Source organism: Rhipicephalus sanguineus, chromosome 1 (assembly GCF_013339695.2).
Source record: "Rhipicephalus sanguineus isolate Rsan-2018 chromosome 1, BIME_Rsan_1.4, whole genome shotgun sequence".
Classification (NCBI taxonomy): domain Eukaryota; kingdom Metazoa; phylum Arthropoda; class Arachnida; order Ixodida; family Ixodidae; genus Rhipicephalus; species Rhipicephalus sanguineus.
In genome coordinates this window covers 309,480,531-309,500,003 of record NC_051176.1, presented here as the reverse complement: position 1 = coordinate 309,500,003, position 19,473 = coordinate 309,480,531, and the positions used below count along the sequence as shown (strand labels likewise).

Genomic DNA, 19,473 nt, shown 5'->3' with positions numbered 1-19,473 from the left:
CGACGAATGCGGCTGAGGCGGAGATTAAATGAGCCGGCCGTCTCCGTCGCACCAGAGCCCTTCAATGCTTTTCTGGTCATGAAACTCCTCCGTAACGCTATGGAGAGAGCTTGCTATGTTGCCGCACCTACCGCGCAGCGGCGCTAAGAGCGTGCGGGAGGCATTGAGGAGAGCTTTGCTGCTTAGGGAGAGCTGGAGGGCCCGAGGAATCCGGCAGCATTGGCATTCAGTTTTTCTTGTTTTGCTAAATTTGTGTGACACACAGGTGTGAGAAATGTGTGCGAGGACACGGATGGTGTACGTGAGTGACGATGCCAAAGACTTGCTGTGTACCGAGTTGTCGCTCCGGCTGCAGAGGTACGAGCGGAAAGGTGTCGTTGTTTAGTTTGCCGAGGGACGGCGATGGGAGGGATGAATGGAAACGTGCAATACCGCGACAGGAAGCTGGTGGATTTACCTTCGATTCTGAACATGTTAGAGTGTGCGAGAAACATTTTGACGCCACCGACATTATTCGAACAGACGACTTCATGAGAATGGAGAAAATGTGTCTTTGCAACGTGAGAAGGCGCCGGCACTGTTTTTTTTTTTCGCACCTTGCTAGTTTTTGAGGTTCTTTCCAGCTTATTAAATGCTTTGCATTCTTTCCTTGTTTGCCGTTGTTAAAAAAAAGCATTTTTTCCTATTTTTGTTGACTGAACGTCAACTAAGCAAATTTTAAAAAATTTTTATATTGTACTTCAGAGTTTGCATTGTTTTTTGCAATATAGCTTGCTCCCTTCATGTACTGGCCTTGCAGAGAGTTTTCCTACGCTAGAAAAATGTCGTTGAGAGCTTTCTGTTTTCTGAAGTTTTTTCAATAAAAGCTTTTCTATCTTTCTCTTTGTATCGTAGCATTCTTGCTTTGTTTACTGTAAATTAGTGGCTCGACAGTGTGATATTCCCAAACATATGCACTGAAATAAGCAATTACAGTGAAGTATGGACGCAATGGGCGTTAGCGTTTCCTCAGATTGACACGTTTTTGGGTATTTTGCCCCATGTTACGTTTTTCGCGTTCTGAATAATTCGAAAGCACAACAGAGCCCTGCTTGCGAACACATGCGTTTATTTTCTCTAGATTAGTGAAACACGGTTTCGTTTCAGTTAATCAAGTCTCCCCTGTAGTCTTCTTTAAGAAAATTGTTGCATCATGTGTTGCAGACGTAGTCCGCCTAAGCAGTCAAAGTAATGCACGTTGTGAATTGTGAAGGTGCCACCAGTGCGAAGATTGGAAATACCCGAGTGCCCTAGCGACGCTGCACAATGTAAAGTGCGACACACTTTCGCTCGTGCAATGTCCACGTTAACATAAAGTTGTCGAAGTGACTCGTAGAAAATGGACAAAACGTGGTGACAAACTCGAAGTAAAGGCTACTTTAGGGTCCTAGAGATCAGCGGGTATTCACACGGCACACGGACGTTACCTTGCAAAAGCTTCGTCACTCCCGGTTTCAAGTGTTGCTAAAGCTCTGTGAGGTAGGCTGCAGCGGAGTGAAGTTAGCATTTATAAACTGTAAACACAGGAGTTTATTTTCAAAAGTTAATTAGAGCGCAACCACACGACACATTCACACACCCACACACCCACAACCCAGACATCAACCACGCACAGCGCTACAGAGATAGCGAGCACCCCGTCGCTATCTCTGTTTCCCAGTGAATTTCACTTCATCAGTTCTAGACTATAAGATGGAAGGAGCAGGAAGGAAATGTATGTCTTGATTGTGTGTGTGCTGGCCTTATCTGATGTTAATGCGCGCATGTGCCACATGTATATATTCAAGCCCGTGCGATCAATAAATCAGTTGGAAGAAAAAGAGCGCTGTGCGTGGTTAATGTCTGGGTTGTGGGTGTGTGAATGTGTCGTGTGGTTGCGCTCTAATTAACTTTTGAAAATGATCTACCAACTAGCCCAACAACAAGTTCTTTTACAGGAGTTTAAAGCTTATCTTTTTTGTAATGCGGCCGTGTCAATCTCCTGCGGCGTAGATGGCCTGATTGTAAATAGTGTGATCGATGCTGGATCAACTCCCGCTGCAAGACTTCAGTTTGTGGGTTGGCTTGTGCAGTGTCACAAGTAAATATCCCATGCTTGAATAAATAGTCCCATGCTCCACTGCCTGAGGTAAGGAACCTCGCTGGAACAACATATACAGCTAATATTGCTGTGCCGGCACAACTGGATCCATCGCAGCCTTGATAATTTAAAAAAAGTCTGCGAAAGTAAGTTTTTTACACCTTATATGGAACACATTGTATGTCAGGTGAAGTATGAGTGGTGGTTGAATTATTGCGGTTTGGTGCAAGATAAACCATTGCCCCAAACCGGCACAGCATTCAGCCAAATACTGTGCCACGGGGGCATTCGTGCGCACGCGCACGAGTGCCCCCGCGTTGACCGCAGCAACCCTAGCGGCAGCCTCTGTCCCTGTATAAAACTGCCGGCGGAGTTTCGTGACCAGAACAGAATTGAAGGACTCTGGTCGCACGAAGAGTGCATGCGATGACATTTTCCCGCGTGTGGGCCTGCCGTCGATTGCTCATCAGAGAGGAAACGTCGCCCCCCCCCCCCCCCCGTCTTTCGTAAGGAGCATGAAGGGACACCGGGGAGGGGGGGGGGGAACTGCGTCGTTCGAAAGGCACAGTCGCTGGTGCGTGCGCTATCTCGAGGTATGAGGAGACTGCTCATAAACTTGCTGTGCTCTCAACGCTTACTTTGCATTTAGAGAACTCACAGCTCAAAAACACTTCGGATCCTGGAGCGGCCATATAGACGTCAGACTCTGCCCAGGCGGCGTTGCGAAAAACACCGCCACCAGCGCCCTCATCGTAGCCCTGGCACTAACTGGGTAGTGCAAAGAGAGCCGCCCGCAAGCGAATGTGCATAGGCCGCAATATAACCCTCCTCTTTCGTTGGTGTCGAGGCGCGGTTTGCTGAAAATCAAGGACCTGGAAAGCTTCTTCCGCCAATCCACGCTTCAGAAACAAAGGAAGCTGATCAAAGCGAACTGCGAGTACAATGCAAAATAAGTTTTAGTTACTCCCGCGCGCTGCAACTCGCAAGTACAAGCGGGCATCACACGACACCGAGTTCGAGGCAATCCCTCCGACATCCGTTCTCTAGAGCCTAAATGCGTTAAAATTGGGTATATACGTATGCCACAGCGATAAAGTACCTACATACACGATCAATTTACTTAGCTATGCATCTTACGATCAGTGGTACAAAACTCGGTTCATCAGGGGCGAATGGCTCTGGCGATTTTCGCCTTTTCAGTTGCATTCTCCCTTAATTCATCTCTCGCTTCCTGTGCATTGGAGTGTTTTATTACGCATCCTCAAATGGTCTCTTGATGGTCGTCTTCCGTTTGTATGTACTGCAAATGGGGATACGTGCGTGTCCACTTTCGCGGATTACAACCAAAGGCAAAACCGTGGCCACCGAGATAGCTATGGCAACTGCGGAGGACACGGGCGAAACAAACCTTAAGGGGGTCACGACCAACATTATGCGATTTACTTGTATGACGCACGTGGTGTTAGCTAGTTAGACCCAGAACTCTGAGCCTTCAAAACGTACATACGTCCGCGATGCTATGTTGTGACGACCAACTCGTCGCGGTGTGCGCATCACGCGTCTCCAGTCCGGCTCTAGCTGCTCACTTCGTGTTACACGACAAGCACCGCGGTCAGAGCCTCTGCTGAGCTTCATAGTCAAGCCACGGTTTTGCATCAGGGCTACGCAAAACAACAGCAGAGCCACACATTAATGCCACCGGCTGTGGAGAACGCGGGTACTTCGCTTACCCAACACGCTCGCAAACGGCCCGTATCCAGCGCTCTCGCCTTTCTTCTTCGTACGACAACTATGGAAATCGGTAAAACTGAACGTTGTTATTCATTCTTTTACGTCCGTGGCAATTCACAACGCAACAGTGCGTCTTTTGCGGAGTTTCTTCGTAGCGTGCGGAGGGCTCTCGTCTGCTGCTGTTTTCGCCGTCGTTCAGGCGAGTGACAAGCAAGCACTTCACGACGGTTCGGTGGCGCGTCCGACTAGCGGAGAGCAATTCACAGCTCTCGTTCTGAGTGCTAAATGCGCAAACACACGCGATATTAAGCTCAATCTTTGTTTCGCACTCGCTAGTTGAACCTGGTCCCATAGCAAACTGTGCGAGAGAGTCGGTCTATGCACTACTCAATACTTATCCGACAGGTGGCGCCACACATCTTGGAAACTCCAGAGTCTGACGTCTATTCCCTTAAACTAGCGTTTTGTTGAGTTACGAGAGATCGAATCCAAAAGAGTTAGCTGCTGGCCTTACTTTGTATAACAATACAATTTGCTGGTATCGCATTCATTGCTTCGCCTTTAGTGAAATGGTGAGTTTTTTTTAACCGTCAGCTATTGACCCTGGAAAGCGAGGGGCGGACGTGTAACATGGCGTAGCCGCTTCACTGTGGGCCGTCAGCGACATGTCGCTACTGACAGCTGCGCATATTAAAACGCAATTGCGGCTGCTCCGACCAGGAGGCATGCTTTTATTAAGGGGAGACGCGGGTCTTGGAACGGCCAAAATTGGTCAAAAAATCGATTTTTCGCAAAGCTTATTTTCGAGGCGTTTGTACTTCTGAGCACCTACTCTCAAATTGCTAACGCTAAATTCGGTCGGGAAACGCGATAAAATCGGCTTTCAAAGCACCCCGGCAGCACTAAAATGTCCCCAAAAGGACGAAATTTGTTCGAACTTCCCGCGCGCACCATGAGCGTTGCAGCGGGCCGAGCGCCGCCATCTTGGGCTAGATTTGAAGCTGTTTTCTTTGTGCACATTTTGCGCCATCTCAAAATGGCGTCGCTCAAGCAGAACGGCCGCCGTCGCGAGTTTTCTCAAGGTCGTTTCCAGGCCACTGATTGGCTCTCACGCGGCGCGCTTTTCAAGCGCGCCTTTCCGAGTCTCCCATTGGCTGGCGCGACCGACACGTCATTTTTTTTTCTTTGTGTTGGGTTCTCCGCCGTGGCTGTCCGTTTGTGTGCGCCTGCTTTTGCGATCGTGCGTGTTTCTCGACGGACCGTGTTTCCACTTTGTGCCGGTAGTTTTTCCACGCGATCGAGATGCCTGGAGACTCTCGTCTGAAACCATCGACGCAACGAGCTTTTGGAAGCCATAAAAAACGGGCTTGGAACAAGAAGGCGCCGGCTACAAGTGCACCGTCGGCAGCGGAGTTGGAGTCGCAGCCGGACCCTTTGGATCTGCCGGGAACTTCAACTGACGACACCGTGGGACCAAGTTCGACTAGCGAAACACTTCGGGTTGATGCCGCGTACTACTCAACGGCGGAGCAGGCGCAGCGAGTTGAGAGATCGGCGCAAACGAAGACCGTTCTGTCTGGAAAGTCGGCTACCCAGCGCAAGTTCGACCTTCTTGGAGTCAGCGCGGAGTGCCAGACCGGTGACGCCGGGACCGATTTTTTGCTCGTCGATATGAAAGTTTTGAATAACTTTTTTGCACAAGCGAAGTGCGACAAATGTGACGCAAAAAGTCTCAGCGTGAGGAAGGCAACGGACAAGGAGTACGGCCTTGCGGTAAAGCTTATTTTTTCTTGCAGCAGTTGTGATTTCGAGAAGAAGCAATTTTCTTCTCCGAGAGTGAGCGGAACTGCCACCATCACTCCCTTCGAAGTCAACATGAGGGCCATGAAGGGGATACAGATGATAGGCAAAGGTGTTACTGCCCTTTCAGACTTTTGTGCGTGTATGAACCTTTCGCACCGAGGCTTGCACCACAAGAAGTTTCAGGGACACCTAAAAAGTTTAGTGAAAGCCTGCGAAAACACAGCGACTGAAAGTGAAGCTGCTAGTGTGGCAGTAATAAAAGAGCTGTATACAGATTACAGGGTAACATGCTGCCTAACATCTAGAAGGTTCTTCCTAAAGACTGAAAAGACATGAGCAGCCAGTCGCTTGAGCCTCATACCCCATGGCTTTTCCAGAACCCCCCAGCCGCTTGTCATGGTGGGGTTTTGATCATGCTTTGCACATTGGAAAATTTTTTTAGATATGATTCCTTGGGTGGAACAAGACACTTTCTGTTTTGTTTTGAAGGGAAACAGATGGGGAACATGTGAATAAAATTTAATGGTTAAAGGTTCCTTTCATAAATTTATACAGTGCGTGTCAAACTTCAAACGCGATTTTCTCAGCTTCACATTTTTTGCCAAGTTGACCAGCCTTACGGATCTTTTCATTATGTTTTTGTAAGGTAATTTTGATAAATTTTATACCGTTGAATTCGTAAGAAATAGGACTGTGGAGCTATGCTATTTTCTTGTGGCTAAGATGAACATATGAAATTTTGTGAACAATAATGTGAGCTAATTGCATTTCAAGATTACACAGTGTCAATACGATTGAAAGTTCTTATATGATGATATATCTCAGTGACAATATAAATAGCATAGCTCCACATGGCAGGTCTTTGGCTACAGCTGCATCTTAAACAGAACCTAAAAATACTGAGGGAAAGTGTCTTAATGACCCGTAAGAAATTACCTAATTAGATTTTACTTATGCTCTCACAATTTGATAACTAATTGAAGTACATGAAAACTAATTATATTTTTGAAATCAGGAGGAAGAAATACATATACACAACCAATTTCATTACAATATCTCCAATAATAAAACTTTTCATTTCGAGACCAGTGTCTCCCCTTAATGAGATGACATTTTAAAAAAGCAACCAAAGAATTTGAATTGGAACCCTAGTACTCACGAGCTCGAACGGGCAAGGCCTTTTAGGGGATATTTACCGCGGAGTGATTACAAACTCGGATGTGCTGGTGGAAGGAATTACGAAAAAGCTCTTCTGGATGAAGATCCGTGGATAAAGTATATCTGAAGAAAAGTGTCAACTCGTTCCCACCGTTCACGTGCTCTTCCATAGACGTGAAGCACAGAAAATTCGATTTTGTTCCATATATCTATTGCTAGCGATATCAGATTTCATTCCGCGATGTCCAGAAACAGAAGTGAGAGACATTTTAGCGGCACGTGTGCAGTTATTACTGAGCACTGCTTTAATACGCGCTGTGTGACGCTTGAAACGAGCTATCAGCAGCATTTCTGAAACAGACGACGTCCGCCAATGAATCGCCGCCTGTGGAGAGGGCGTTTTGATGTCGAGTCGACTTGCAGAACAGAAGCTGCGTCGGCACCGTGCATGGCGTCATGGCTTACTCTGCACGCATGCGCGAGCGCTATTTATTCGGCGGAATAATTCTTGGTCCGTGGTTGTAACAGTGACAGCCCCAACATGAAGCTGCACATCTTTTGACGCGGTGGCGGTGCGATTGCCGGTGATAGAAGCCCCCAAACCCGAGACCAGGGTGGCTAGAATGGGGAGGTGTGAAAAGCGGCTGCGAAAACCGGTCCCCAAATCGCGCCGATGCCGCAAGGGGCGCTGTACGCACAGGCGCGGGGAGCCGAGCAGACGACATGCCCCGTAGCGCTGCTCATGTCCGGCAAACCTGTCTCGCGCTATTAACTTGCAACAGTTTGCTGTGTTAATCGTCTTTTTCCTTTTCCCTTTCAGCGGGTGCAGTAAAAAAGGGCACACTGTAACATCTTCCTCTCCTAGTAAAAAACAGCGCGAAAGCTACAAAGATGAGACAAATGAAACAGGACTAGCGATGTCTCGTCCTTGTAATTTTCGCGCTGTTTTTTACCATGAATGTGTACCAACAAGCTCAGGTTCGTACGCTTCTCATCTTCCTCTCCTTCTTTACTGATTTTCTTGAAGGAATGCACGCGAGAAAGAACATATCGGAGTCGGATGCGGTGCGCACCAACCGCAAATGTCGATTGGTGTTAAGTCGCCGACTGATAAATCGGACACCGATAATTCGGACATGCTCGGTAATTCGGACAGTCGCGCGGCACCGCCGATGATCCCATAGAAGTAATGTGTAAAGACGACCGATATTTCGGACAGCTGCGAGATCTACATTCGATAATCCGGACCCTGTCCGAGATTGTCGGGCACGCCGAATCGCCGGCCACTATCTCCTCCGGCATCCGTACCATACAAAGTATGGCCTCAGAGATTTGCAATTGGAAATGCCGATCTTGGAGGCACTGGTCAACTGTGGGAAATTGTATCGACATCGCGAACATCCTACATTCCGTTTTCTGTATCCCCGCGCTGCGCTGTTATCGCCAATGCGTCTGCGGTAGAGTGTTTTGCGCGCGCGTTCATTTTTATCTTGAGACTTGCTTTATTTTACGCTCTGCTGTCTCAAAAGATCCGAGTTAAATGGCGCCAACGGTGCCCTCACAGCCAGCGCCGAAGGCCGCGCGACGACAACGAAACGCGGCAGATACAGTCAACTGCCGATTTTTCGGACGATTTCCCGGACATGCTCGAAAATTCGGACGCTTTCGCGGCACCGTCACCATCCCCATAGACGTCAATAATCAAGAACGTAGGAAATTTCGGACGCTAAATCTCTTCGGCGTCCGATTTTTCGGACTTTGCCCAAATTGCAGGTCCGAAAGGCAATAATTGAAGCCCCCACCTCTGCCGCGTCTATCATCTCGTAGGTTCGAACCAGCGCTTTCGCTAGTCGACCTGTTTGCGACAGTAGCAGAGTCCGAAAGTCAGCTTTGTCGCGATGCCGAAGTGCTATGGAGCGAAGCGGACAGGAAATTCAAAGGGGCCGCTATCACGGCGCCGTGCGGCGATGTCTTTACGGATAAGCAGTGGAAATGCACGGAGGCGTGATGGCGGCAGGTGGCAAACGCGCCAGTACGGCTCAATCGCTGACAAGCCTTACGATAAGCATCTTCAGTCAACTGCTCGATAGTGCATGTGGCCTGGTGCAGTTGCATGCGTAGTGCACGCATTTAATAGGCGAGAACCCAAACGCGCCGCACCGCCATTCATGCTGCCTTTTTGTGCGACCGCTAAGTGCGCCGCACAGACGCGTTGCCTTCACGAACGAAACCAGCTCGTCATCGTACAGCGATCACATCACACTGGCGGAGATACAGGCGGACTTGGTTGCACGTAAGCGGAACTGCGGGCAGCAACGCATTGACAACTTTTTCGGCCACTGGGACCCTGAAGTGTCAATAAAAGTATTTTTTTTCTGACTCATTCGTTTTTTCGGACATTCGATAATTCGGACTTATTTACGTTCCCCGTGGAGTCCGAATTATCGGTCGTCGACTGTACTTCCTTGAAAGAAAAAAATTCGTTACACACAATATGGATAATTTAAGAAAACACATATGAAGCCAAGGGTAGCTAGAAAGTTAGATTAGAAAGTAAACATCGAGTAAATGAAAATGATAAATGAGCAAGCGGTCACACTGTCAGATGGAATTTATGAAAGAGGTTAACCCTCGTGGTAGTAAGTATCTAGATGTGAAGTAATGCAAAGAATCGATCCAGACAAAATAGATTTGGAACAAAGAAAATGGAAAGAAATATAAACCATCGCGGTAATATTTCGTCATATTTATATAACGGAGTACAGCATAACAGACATCCCTCTGAATATAAAAACAGCAACTTGTTGTTAATCATATCTTCTGAAGTGGAGCTACGAGGTACCTTTTTTTGTAATTGGAATATCGGCGACAGAATAAAAGGAAGTGGTCTGTTGTTTCAACTGATTGCAAAATTTGCACAATGGCCGGGGACGCCATGAGACCAGCATTATATAAATAAAAATTCACTCGCTGAATTCAACAGCGTAATCTGCTGTAAGAAACTTCTAATTGTCAAGATGCACACCGCTGTTTATACCAGCAATACCTTACATGTACAAAGTTTTTAAATTTACCCAGCGATAATTTGCCAGTGCCGCTTTGCAAACAACCATTTCTATACCTTAAAGCTGTCGCATAAGCCGTATCTGGTAAATTAGGAATCAGAGCTCCACATAGAGATACTGAGGCTCATGAATCCACCATTTCATTCAGATACAATCCGCGGAGGCCCGGTCCCCTCAGCAACCAAATTTTTTGTAAGTTTCCACGTATTAGATAACGAAACATGCTCAGGAGTGCTGAATTCGTTGCCGTATATAGGAAGTAGAGCACTGCACGGGTTCGGGCCTGCCCGAAAACCCGAGCCCGGCCCGGCCCACGGGCCGGGCCGGGCCGGGTAAAGTAGTTCTCACGGCGGGCTCGGGCCGGGCTCGGGCCTGAAGCTCCGGGCTTAGGGCCGGGCCCGGGTTTGAGGTGGCGGGCTCGGGTCGGGCCGGGCTTGGACTTTCCTGGGTTCATAAATGGACGCTATAGTGAAGTACTGAATCGGTTTAGACTGATAAAGTGAACTCTAAGAACTCGAATGTCATTCATTTCACCATCATAAGTTTATTATCAGACGAGAAAATCAAGGTCAAAATTCCATTTTTTAGATTTCGCGTGGAAATCTCCGAGCCTGACGTCACGGATTTCAAACTGTATTTGTCGTATTTGGGGACATTGGCTCAATAAAATTTCCTTAAACTTGGTATGTTAAGTCTATGGCCCCCTCAAAGGTCAGTGTACTTCATTTCTGTGATTAGGAACTACGTAGGCCCCATTAGACGCCGTCAAAATCTAAGGTGCCACGGTGTCTGCTGCGCGAATTTAAAGGGACCGTCGCCACCAGCATTTACCTTTTTGCACGTTTTCTCACTTACCAAGAGTCTTGTCCCGGCGAGCGTGGTGTTTTAGGAATCGCAAAAGAGTAATTTACTGATAACAGAGAAATTGTTTTTCTTTCTAGTGTCTCGTCAAGTTTGTTCCACATACATTGCGCATACATACATATGTTTCACATTTTGTCCCGAAAAAAATGCTTTTTTATGTGGGGCAAGCTTTATGGAGAAATTTTAGTAGAGTCAGGGGCGTAGCCAGAATTTTTTTTTTTTTTTTGGGGGGGGGGGGGGGGGGGCGTGGTCCGACCATACTTTATGTACGTTCGTGTGTGCGTTTGTATGTGTGCGTGTATACAGCCCCTGGACCGCTTCCGGTTTCCTGCGCTGGCGTATGCTAGCAGGATTGGCGGGGAACAAAAGCCTTGGCGAGTAGCCCGTAGAGTTTCAACACTTTTCTCCCTGTGTCTAGCAAAATATTTGAATTAAATATTCTTCTAAGCTGCACACAACACTAAAAAAGTTAGTATTTAACTATAAGCGCCTTTCTTTTATGTGAAACTGGAAAAAGAGTATACCGTTACTCTGACAAATCTTAACGAAACGCTTTACGCTTCGGTGTTGCAGAATAATAAATGAGGTGACCGGAAGTTTCTTGGGGTACACAACGTGCTCCTGCTATCGCAATCTTGAAACCGTCTATACACATGCAAAATTGAAAAATCTCGGGGGCCGTTTGAACCCCCCCATCCTCCCCCCACCTTCTGGCTACGCCCCTGTTTAGAGACAAGTACTGAATTTCTTTCGCTCCTTGCATATGGGGCTACTTGATTTATCTGAAATGGCCGAACTAAAGGTAGATATACCAGACGCTTATATAGTTAACATGTCGTTATTCAGTGCTTTTACATTCATTACCATCTTATATACCAAATGTTATCCTGTAATGGCAGTAATAAATGTAATATAAAAAATATATACCTGTAACTTATCGCAAGAGCGATCACAGAGCTCCAAAGCGGGGAAGCGTTTTTTGAAATTTCCAGGCTTCCACTAAAACGAAAGGAGTGCACGGAGTCTCGTTACATAAAATTCCTATACAGACACATTCTTTTTCCGTGGCTTCGTAACGGCCCCCAGGGGTCATGTGGCGCGAGATGGACGCGCGCAGCCAGCTTGGTGTGCCCAATTTTTTAACATTTTAACTTTCGCCTTTTTCCGTTATATCAGGGGTCGAAACCCACCTCCACTAGCAGGCCGCATTCACAAAAATTTACTCCCGCAAGAGCCAGGACAGTAACGCAGCTAAAAGCGCGCGTGGAGGGAGGCGGGGGGGGGGGGGGGGGGGGGATAGGTCATACCAAATGTCAGCTAACGTTGCCATTTAAAAGAACAGCTTTCCCATATATCACATGTGTGTTGTTTCTGAAGGGTATTTCGCGGCAGGATTCCAACAACATATCGATACCTATCTTCAACATGACTGATATCTGGACGCCGATTTTGAAATATAGAGTTTTGTTTCACGGTTAGGTATCAACACATGGTGGCCGCAGGGGATGCCTCCCGACAAAAAAGCTTTAGACCTGTCATGCCTGTCTAGCTTAAGAACATAGTTATAAAGAAAATGAAAAAAATGGGACGAAGACAGTCCTGTGCGGCCCGCGGGTCTTTAGCGAGAGGCGTACAGGCCGCGCGTTTGGGTCCCCTGCGCTATACAGGTATAGTGTGAGAGCTACATGACACTGCCGCAACACCGTTGGATGTGCAGGAATAGCATAGGTTCAAACAGCATAAGGCGTCAGGCAAAATATATTCACTTGACGGAATATTAGGCTTGAAAAAAGGCAATTACGAATTCCGTGCCGGGTGATGTCCCTTTACCTCAAACCATAGGCATCCAATGAGTAAGCGCCGGGAAGCTTATTCGCGCCTTTATTACCAAACTGTAACGAACACCAGATCGAAATCGCTTCGTCCACCTCCTGCCAGTCCTACCCGCGTAGTGCAGTGGTCACCTTCTACCAGTACAACATCGTTAGGAAGGCACAGAGCATTATAATACGAAAAAAAAAAAGAGCGTGGTGCAAGCCGTGCATAACATACACTGCTGAAAACTGCAAGCAGAAGACCTCAAAGAGGAGTTTTATAGATGATACTGAATAGTGCCACGACGTTCGGGCACAATAGAAATGAAGGGATAAGCTGCACAGCTACGTTCATTCTGTAGAGGTCCACAAAGAAATCCTAAATTTGCTCCAGTGGTGGAAGTTAAGAACAACGACTGCCGACATCTTCACAATTCGTAAGGCAGATGTGCACCCCTGCGGCTAGCGTATGCAGCGCGAGAAACTTTAGCGCGGCAGGATATGTGATGCAACGGTGGATGGCGTGCTTAAAGCCGGAATCTCTAGATACTTGAAAAGAATGCTACAACAAATACTTTTTTCGTCCTTTCGGCTGCCTATACGTATTTCTAAAAGTACACGTGGTGCGCACGGTTCGTTATAATTTTTATATAGGATAGTGTATTTACAGCAAGATAATAAACTTGGCTTTCTTCCTCCATCTTGCTGTGGCAAGGTGCTGCCATGCTGAAGACAGGTGTTACATATCCGAAAGGGTGCTCAATTGGCTTTGTCGTTAGAGCATGTTCTAAGTTTCAGTAAAGAGCGCAATAAAAACAAATTGAAGAGAACATTTTGTTCTCTGCCTCCTCTGTTTTTATTGTACTTCCTATCGAAACTGAACTCCTGCTGCAAATCACTTTCCTTGCTGCAATATCTGCTACAAAACACTCTTGATGATCCCCATTGCATTAGGAAAAAAAAAGTTATACTATACCATAACTATAGTACTAGACCAGTGATAGTAGACCAAACGTTCATTGTAACCAGTATGTCCACTCAACTGTTTCCACCGTGAACCCCTTTTTACACGAAATTACCGTAGGTTAAAGTAGAATTGTTAGCGAAATATTCGCCAACAAAGCGTAGGTATTTGCTACTTAAAACAGTTTGCTGTAGATTCTGTGCTCTGGACCTATATTATTGGCTCGGGCCTCTGTCGGGCCTGATATGCCGTCGGGCCGGGCCGGGCCGGGTAGGCGAAACTTTTTGTCGGGTTCGGGCCGGGCCCGGGTCGCGTATTGAATCGCCGGGCCGGGCCCGGGCCGAAAATCACGGCCCGTGCAGTGCTCTAATAGGAAGTGCTGAACGTACCGAAAGATAATCTGTAACTATAACTGCTGTTCATTCATTTGACGGGAGCTTGCTAAAACAACAGCCAATATTTCTGGGATTAATATAGGTGTATATATACGATGATAAGAGGAAGATAGAAAAAAAGCGCTAATTTCTGCAACCCAATAGGGAGCACGGCTAAGCGCCTCAGGTGTATGATAGGGAAGTCGAATTGAAAAAGACCACTGAAAAGAGCGAGAGAAGATGCCTAACCCAATGTTACTAGAATGGTAACCTAGTATAGTGACGTTGGCCTAACCTTGTCCTCTACCAATGCATAAGTCGCGTTTTTTTTTATTGACATAATGAGTTGTATTGCTAATTGTCATGTGAGCAAGGTAATCGTGTACTGGTCGTTTAAATATAGAAATGGCATTTGTTTAGCGTTAGGAGAAAAAAATATCATGACATTATGTGCGAAGGATGAAACTGAGCTTACTTGAAAAGCCAGTTATGTTATATTTTTACATTCACTAGTTCCAGCAGCACTTATGCGAATATAATCTGAGGGGTGTGCACTCACGACCAATGTGCTTCACAGAATAAACTAGGTTTTTAAATGAAAACATATAATGATTGCCTCTGATGCGAACTGTATATCTTTAAAAATGTACGTTTGAACTGTTGGCATCTCTGATCTAATTACAGATCATGGTAATCGCGCTACCATATCTAACACGTTGTTCGCAACGATCATAAGAAGTCCAAGGCACAAGTACATATCATTCCTTTCTAATAGTATTAGAGGTTTCATTTTTTACGCTGCGTTGCCAGAGAAAAAAACAACAACAAGAAAACGACGCCCTATACCGTGATAGGGCGGACATACATTTTGTTATTCATTATCATTGTATTTCTTCGCAATTTAGTTCTTTGGTTTCAGAGTTTTCGTAGCAGCCAGGGATGAAGCACCAGCGTTCAGTTCTCTTTGTTTTATAGGGAATTATCACCACAGCTCACTAATGCATGACCCGTGTACAATAAAGAACGCGTAAACGGTGAAAAGAAAAAATCACGCCGCGTTTCCTTGTGGTAGCCTTCCAACGGGCAATCTGCGACAGCGGCGGCTGTACCCGCGCCCCCTGCAGCAGCGCCCCTGGCGGCATCGGCGCGCAGAGGGACCCTGTCTGGCAAGGGAAACGCGCTGCGCTCAGCACACCTCCCCATTCTAGCCACCTTACCGAGACTCTGGTGCAATTTGGCGCAATTTTTGTGGATGTTATCAGGATGGCGCAGTAAATACAATTTGGTGCACTTCGGCGCAGGAGTGGAATCACTGACTTATCAGCCAATAGCGGCAATCTGATGTTTGACGACATACAGCCCACCAAAGTGAGAGAGGATGGGGCATCTCTACAAAGAAAGGGCACCCAAGAAAGTGGAAACTTTGCACTCTGCTTGCGAACTCCACATGCCACAAACGACTATAAAATTTGGCTCAACTGTTCACAGAATGTGTTTTTTCACTTAGGGGTGGCTCAAGACTCCTTGAAATGAGTGAATGGATCTTTTTTTTTGAGCCCCTTGTGCATACACACTCCTGATGCCCTTTCATGCAATTTCTTGGGCTGGTAGCTGAATACAGATCCTGTAGTAGGAACAAAATACTGCCACTAAAGCTTTCCTTCATGTCAAGAAATAGGAGCCATTAAAATAGCCGATAGGGACAACAAATATTTCAGCTCTCTTCATAAAGTGTGCCGGCCTGCCCGCAGTGGTGTGATAGTTGTCAACCTGCCATTTTCTTTCTTGTGGCAGTGGCAATGCACAACACAAAAGGCAGGTTGACAAATCATTTAAGACAGCGACACAAGACTAAGAAAAAAAACTGTACCTAATGTACGCATCACTAGCACAGTGATGATGTTTTGTCCTGTGCTATAAAACACAGGTGAGATAAGCATGGGGAGAGGCAAAGAAAGACTACTTACACAGCCGGCACACCCTGCATTTGGATAGGTGTGGGTTTTGTAATGCCTTTGTGGCGTAAGCTGCTCAGAATTGTTCGAGGAAACTTCATTTCCTAGAAGAAGTAGAAGAAAACATTTATATTACAATGCACTTCTCTTTCCTTTACTAAAAATGAATTGCAAAATGCATCCAGTCAAACTACAGAAAAGAAATGGTGCATAGCATGCAACTCTCTAAAATAATGCACAAAATTTCATAACACTGCTCTACAGTAAACTACTGGAGAAAGGCATTTTGAATTTTAGGTGAATTTGTTTCATTAGAACATTAAAGGGACTCTTTGAACCCAATACACAAACTAAGCCACTTACTAGATAATAAAACCATGAGCACATAACCAAATGCAATGCACATGGCTTAACTGTCACAAATTTGCGACACACCAAATATTTGTTCATCCAACATTAACAGGCAGAATTTCCTGGCTAGTTTTGGTTTTTGTGTGTGCACCACACTGTGTACCACTTTCAATGAAAATGTCAAAATTACACTTTTTGGCGATAAGTATAGACTGAAAAGGGCATCGAGACAATTGTGCTAACGTTTTCCCTTTGTTGTTGATCAGTATAAAACATGGCACTGGAAGTAAAATGAAACAGCTTTTTGCTTTTGAGCATCACAGCATGTATACCTTCCATTATAAACTTAATTCAAGTTTAGTGGCAGAATGCCTTCTGCTGTGTAGTGGACAGTAAGCATTTTTGCCCTCTTGAGCATAGAGTTTCCTACAATACTTACTAGAGGGAACTCTGGTGCTAGTGTCTATGGGAGCTGCAACGCATGGCGCTTCAGCCAGCATGGGAATGATGGGTAGTACACAGATTTGTCTAAACTTTGTTCTTTCGGCTCCGTTTGGCTCCGCGTCGCCTGCATCCGCTTTGTCGCAAAACGAAGTTCAGCAAAAGTCAGCAGTTACACTTCACCACTAACTTTTTTAGGCTCACCAATTCAAATCTGGTCACAAAGTTCAGAACGATCCATTCTTTTGTCCGAAAGAAAACCAAAACACAGCAATAAACAAAGCCACAAGTCCGTTCGAAGCTGTAAGTACGAAGATTAGGCAAATCTGTGTGCTACCCATCATTCCCATAGTGGCTGAACGATCGCAGTGCCAGAGTCCCCTCTACTTAAGGGGAGACGCGGGTCTTTTTTTAATGTCTTTTATTAGCTGGGTGAACTGAACGAAATTTAACAAACTTATCCCATTTTTTCTGCAGATTCCAAATCTATAATTAGATTTTTGGTAGCTGCATTAGTACAAAAGATGTGCAATCTCTAAAAGCATATTTCTTAAGGGAATTTTTGGCAACTTTGCTTTGTCAAACACAGAAACAAAGTATGTGGCAAGGCTGCCAGAGAGCTGGTTTAGCCGGTGATGCTAATCCGATTGTCTTCAACAAACTTTGAATGCAAAAGAAATAGACGTAAATGTGAATAATAATAATAATATTATCTGGGGTTTAACGTCCCAAAACCACCATATGATTATGAGAGACGCCATAGTGGAGGGCTCCGGAAATTTCGATCACCTGGGGTTCTTTAACGTGCACCTAAATCTAAGTACGCGGGCCTCAAACATTTTCGCCTCCACCGAAAATGCAGCCGCCGCGGCCGGGATTCGATCCCGCGACCTTCGGGTCAGCAGTCGAGCGCCATAACCACTAGACCACCGTAGACGTAAATGTGAGTGAAATTTTTTTGCTGCATATTATTTCTGATAATCGAGAATTATAATTTGGTGAACAACATTATAAGAAAATAAATAGCATCACCAGCTAGATCAGCTTCCTGGCAGTCTTGCCACATACTTTGTTTTTGTGTTTGACAAAGCAAAGTTGCCAAAAATCCCCGTAAGTATGCTTAAATATGTGTTAGAAATTGCATATCTTTTGTTCTAATGCAGCTACAGTAGAACCCCGCTGATACGTTTTTGAAGGGACCGTAGGAAATAAACGTAAGAGACGGGAAACGTAAGAGCCGAAAAACAGGAAAAAACGGCAAAATATTTAGTGGTACAGAATTTTATTTCAATTCTTACGAGCAGCACGAAAATTGGCGCGCTCAGCCGCGATCTAGCTCGATGGATAGAAACGCGGAGCTTAGGACGGCCTCATCCACAGAAATGTAATCAACGTATGTGATTTTTTTAACACCAACAGCTGTAGGCATGAAAGAACTAAGAACACGCAATCACGACCGGCGCGGCGAGTCCGACCGCGAACCGCACGCACGACCATGCGAGCTCCAACCAGCTCGAACTCCTCCCGTTCTCCGACAAATAACGATGATGATGAGTCTACGCCAACGCGATGGCAGAAGTGAATACCAATCTCGAAGGCCTTGCTTTCTCAAGCAATTACGTCATACACGCCATGTTTGTGCAATACAAATCTCAAAGGCTATGCTTTTGTCAATAGTAAATGCCAATCTCGAAGGCCTTGCTTTCGCGAGCAGTTACGTCATAGATGCCATCTTTGCAATTTGAATCTCGAAGGCCATGCTTTTGTTTGCATCAATTGAAAGATTCTGTTGCTTGCGCCTCTCATGCGGCTAATATTACGGTCAAACGAGGCCAAGCTGCGTGAAAATGCACCATGGCCGCTCTCTTTGGTAGTCACTCGGTCGGCTCCGAGCGCACTTCGCGACGTATCATACGGGAACGGTCCGACAGTTACGACGTAACAGCGGGGTTCCTAATACATTGTATCCTATGGGAGCTATGCCGGGACCGGCGGAAAACGACGTAACAGCCGGGAAAACGCAGCAGTGAGGAACGTAACAGCGGGGTTCTACTGTATTAAAAATCTACTTAGAGATTTTGAATCTGCAGAAAAAGCTGAATAAGTGTATTAAATTTCATGCCATTCACCCAACTTTTAAAAAACCATTTTTTAAGACCCACGTCTCCCCTTAATTTTAGGAAACTCTATGCTCTTGAGTACTACCATGGTCAGGTGGAAGTGGACAGTGACAGGAGTGCACAAATATAACAGATATGCGATGTGAAGCACTAGAGAAGCAGACTTGTACACATTACATCACAAAATGGTGCCTGATTAGAATTATAACTACTGCAGTCAAAAATGTGATCACAAGTAGAGCACTGCACTGGCCCCGATTTCGCAGCCACGCATGATTTGAAGCATGCTATGGACCCACCATTCAGCGACAGTCATAACGTCCACAAACATCAAATTGATATGGTTCCTCACCTTGAATGTTGTAATTGGTGCAGGGATCCCCTCACCTTCAACCAGAATTCGATATTTCTGGCGCACTTTCTCCTGCTGCTCAAGAGTTGTATTGACCAGGTAGGCAGGGGGGCGCCACCTGGCCACAATGCAAGAAAAAAACAACACAAAAACCAGTTCAACTGCTACTCAAGAAATCACATTGTAAAAGGATGACAAGAAAGAGAGAGAGGCTCATTATCGGAAAAACAGAGAATTTCGCTGGCGTGTATATAACTGCTGGTATGCTACTCTGCATAGGGGTGGGGAATGGGATTAAGGCACTGCAGAAGAAAGGGAGCACTAGCAATAAAAAAAAAGAAAAAAATATAAACAAATATGAA

General features: G+C 45.8%; 1 protein-coding gene across 1 annotated transcript in view; it reads right to left on the bottom strand.

The window, feature by feature from the left end:
* LOC119379426 (ATP-dependent RNA helicase abstrakt) overlaps window positions 1-19,473 on the bottom strand; it is a 263,231-nt gene that overhangs the window by 163,018 nt on the left and 80,740 nt on the right. The window contains exons 6-7 of the mRNA XM_037648739.2: window positions 19,112-19,229; window positions 15,860-15,951 (exon numbers count right to left, since the gene is read on the bottom strand). Of these exons, the coding sequence (XP_037504667.1) occupies window positions 15,860-15,951; window positions 19,112-19,229 (210 nt within the window). The remainder of the gene's footprint in view (window positions 1-15,859; window positions 15,952-19,111; window positions 19,230-19,473) is intronic.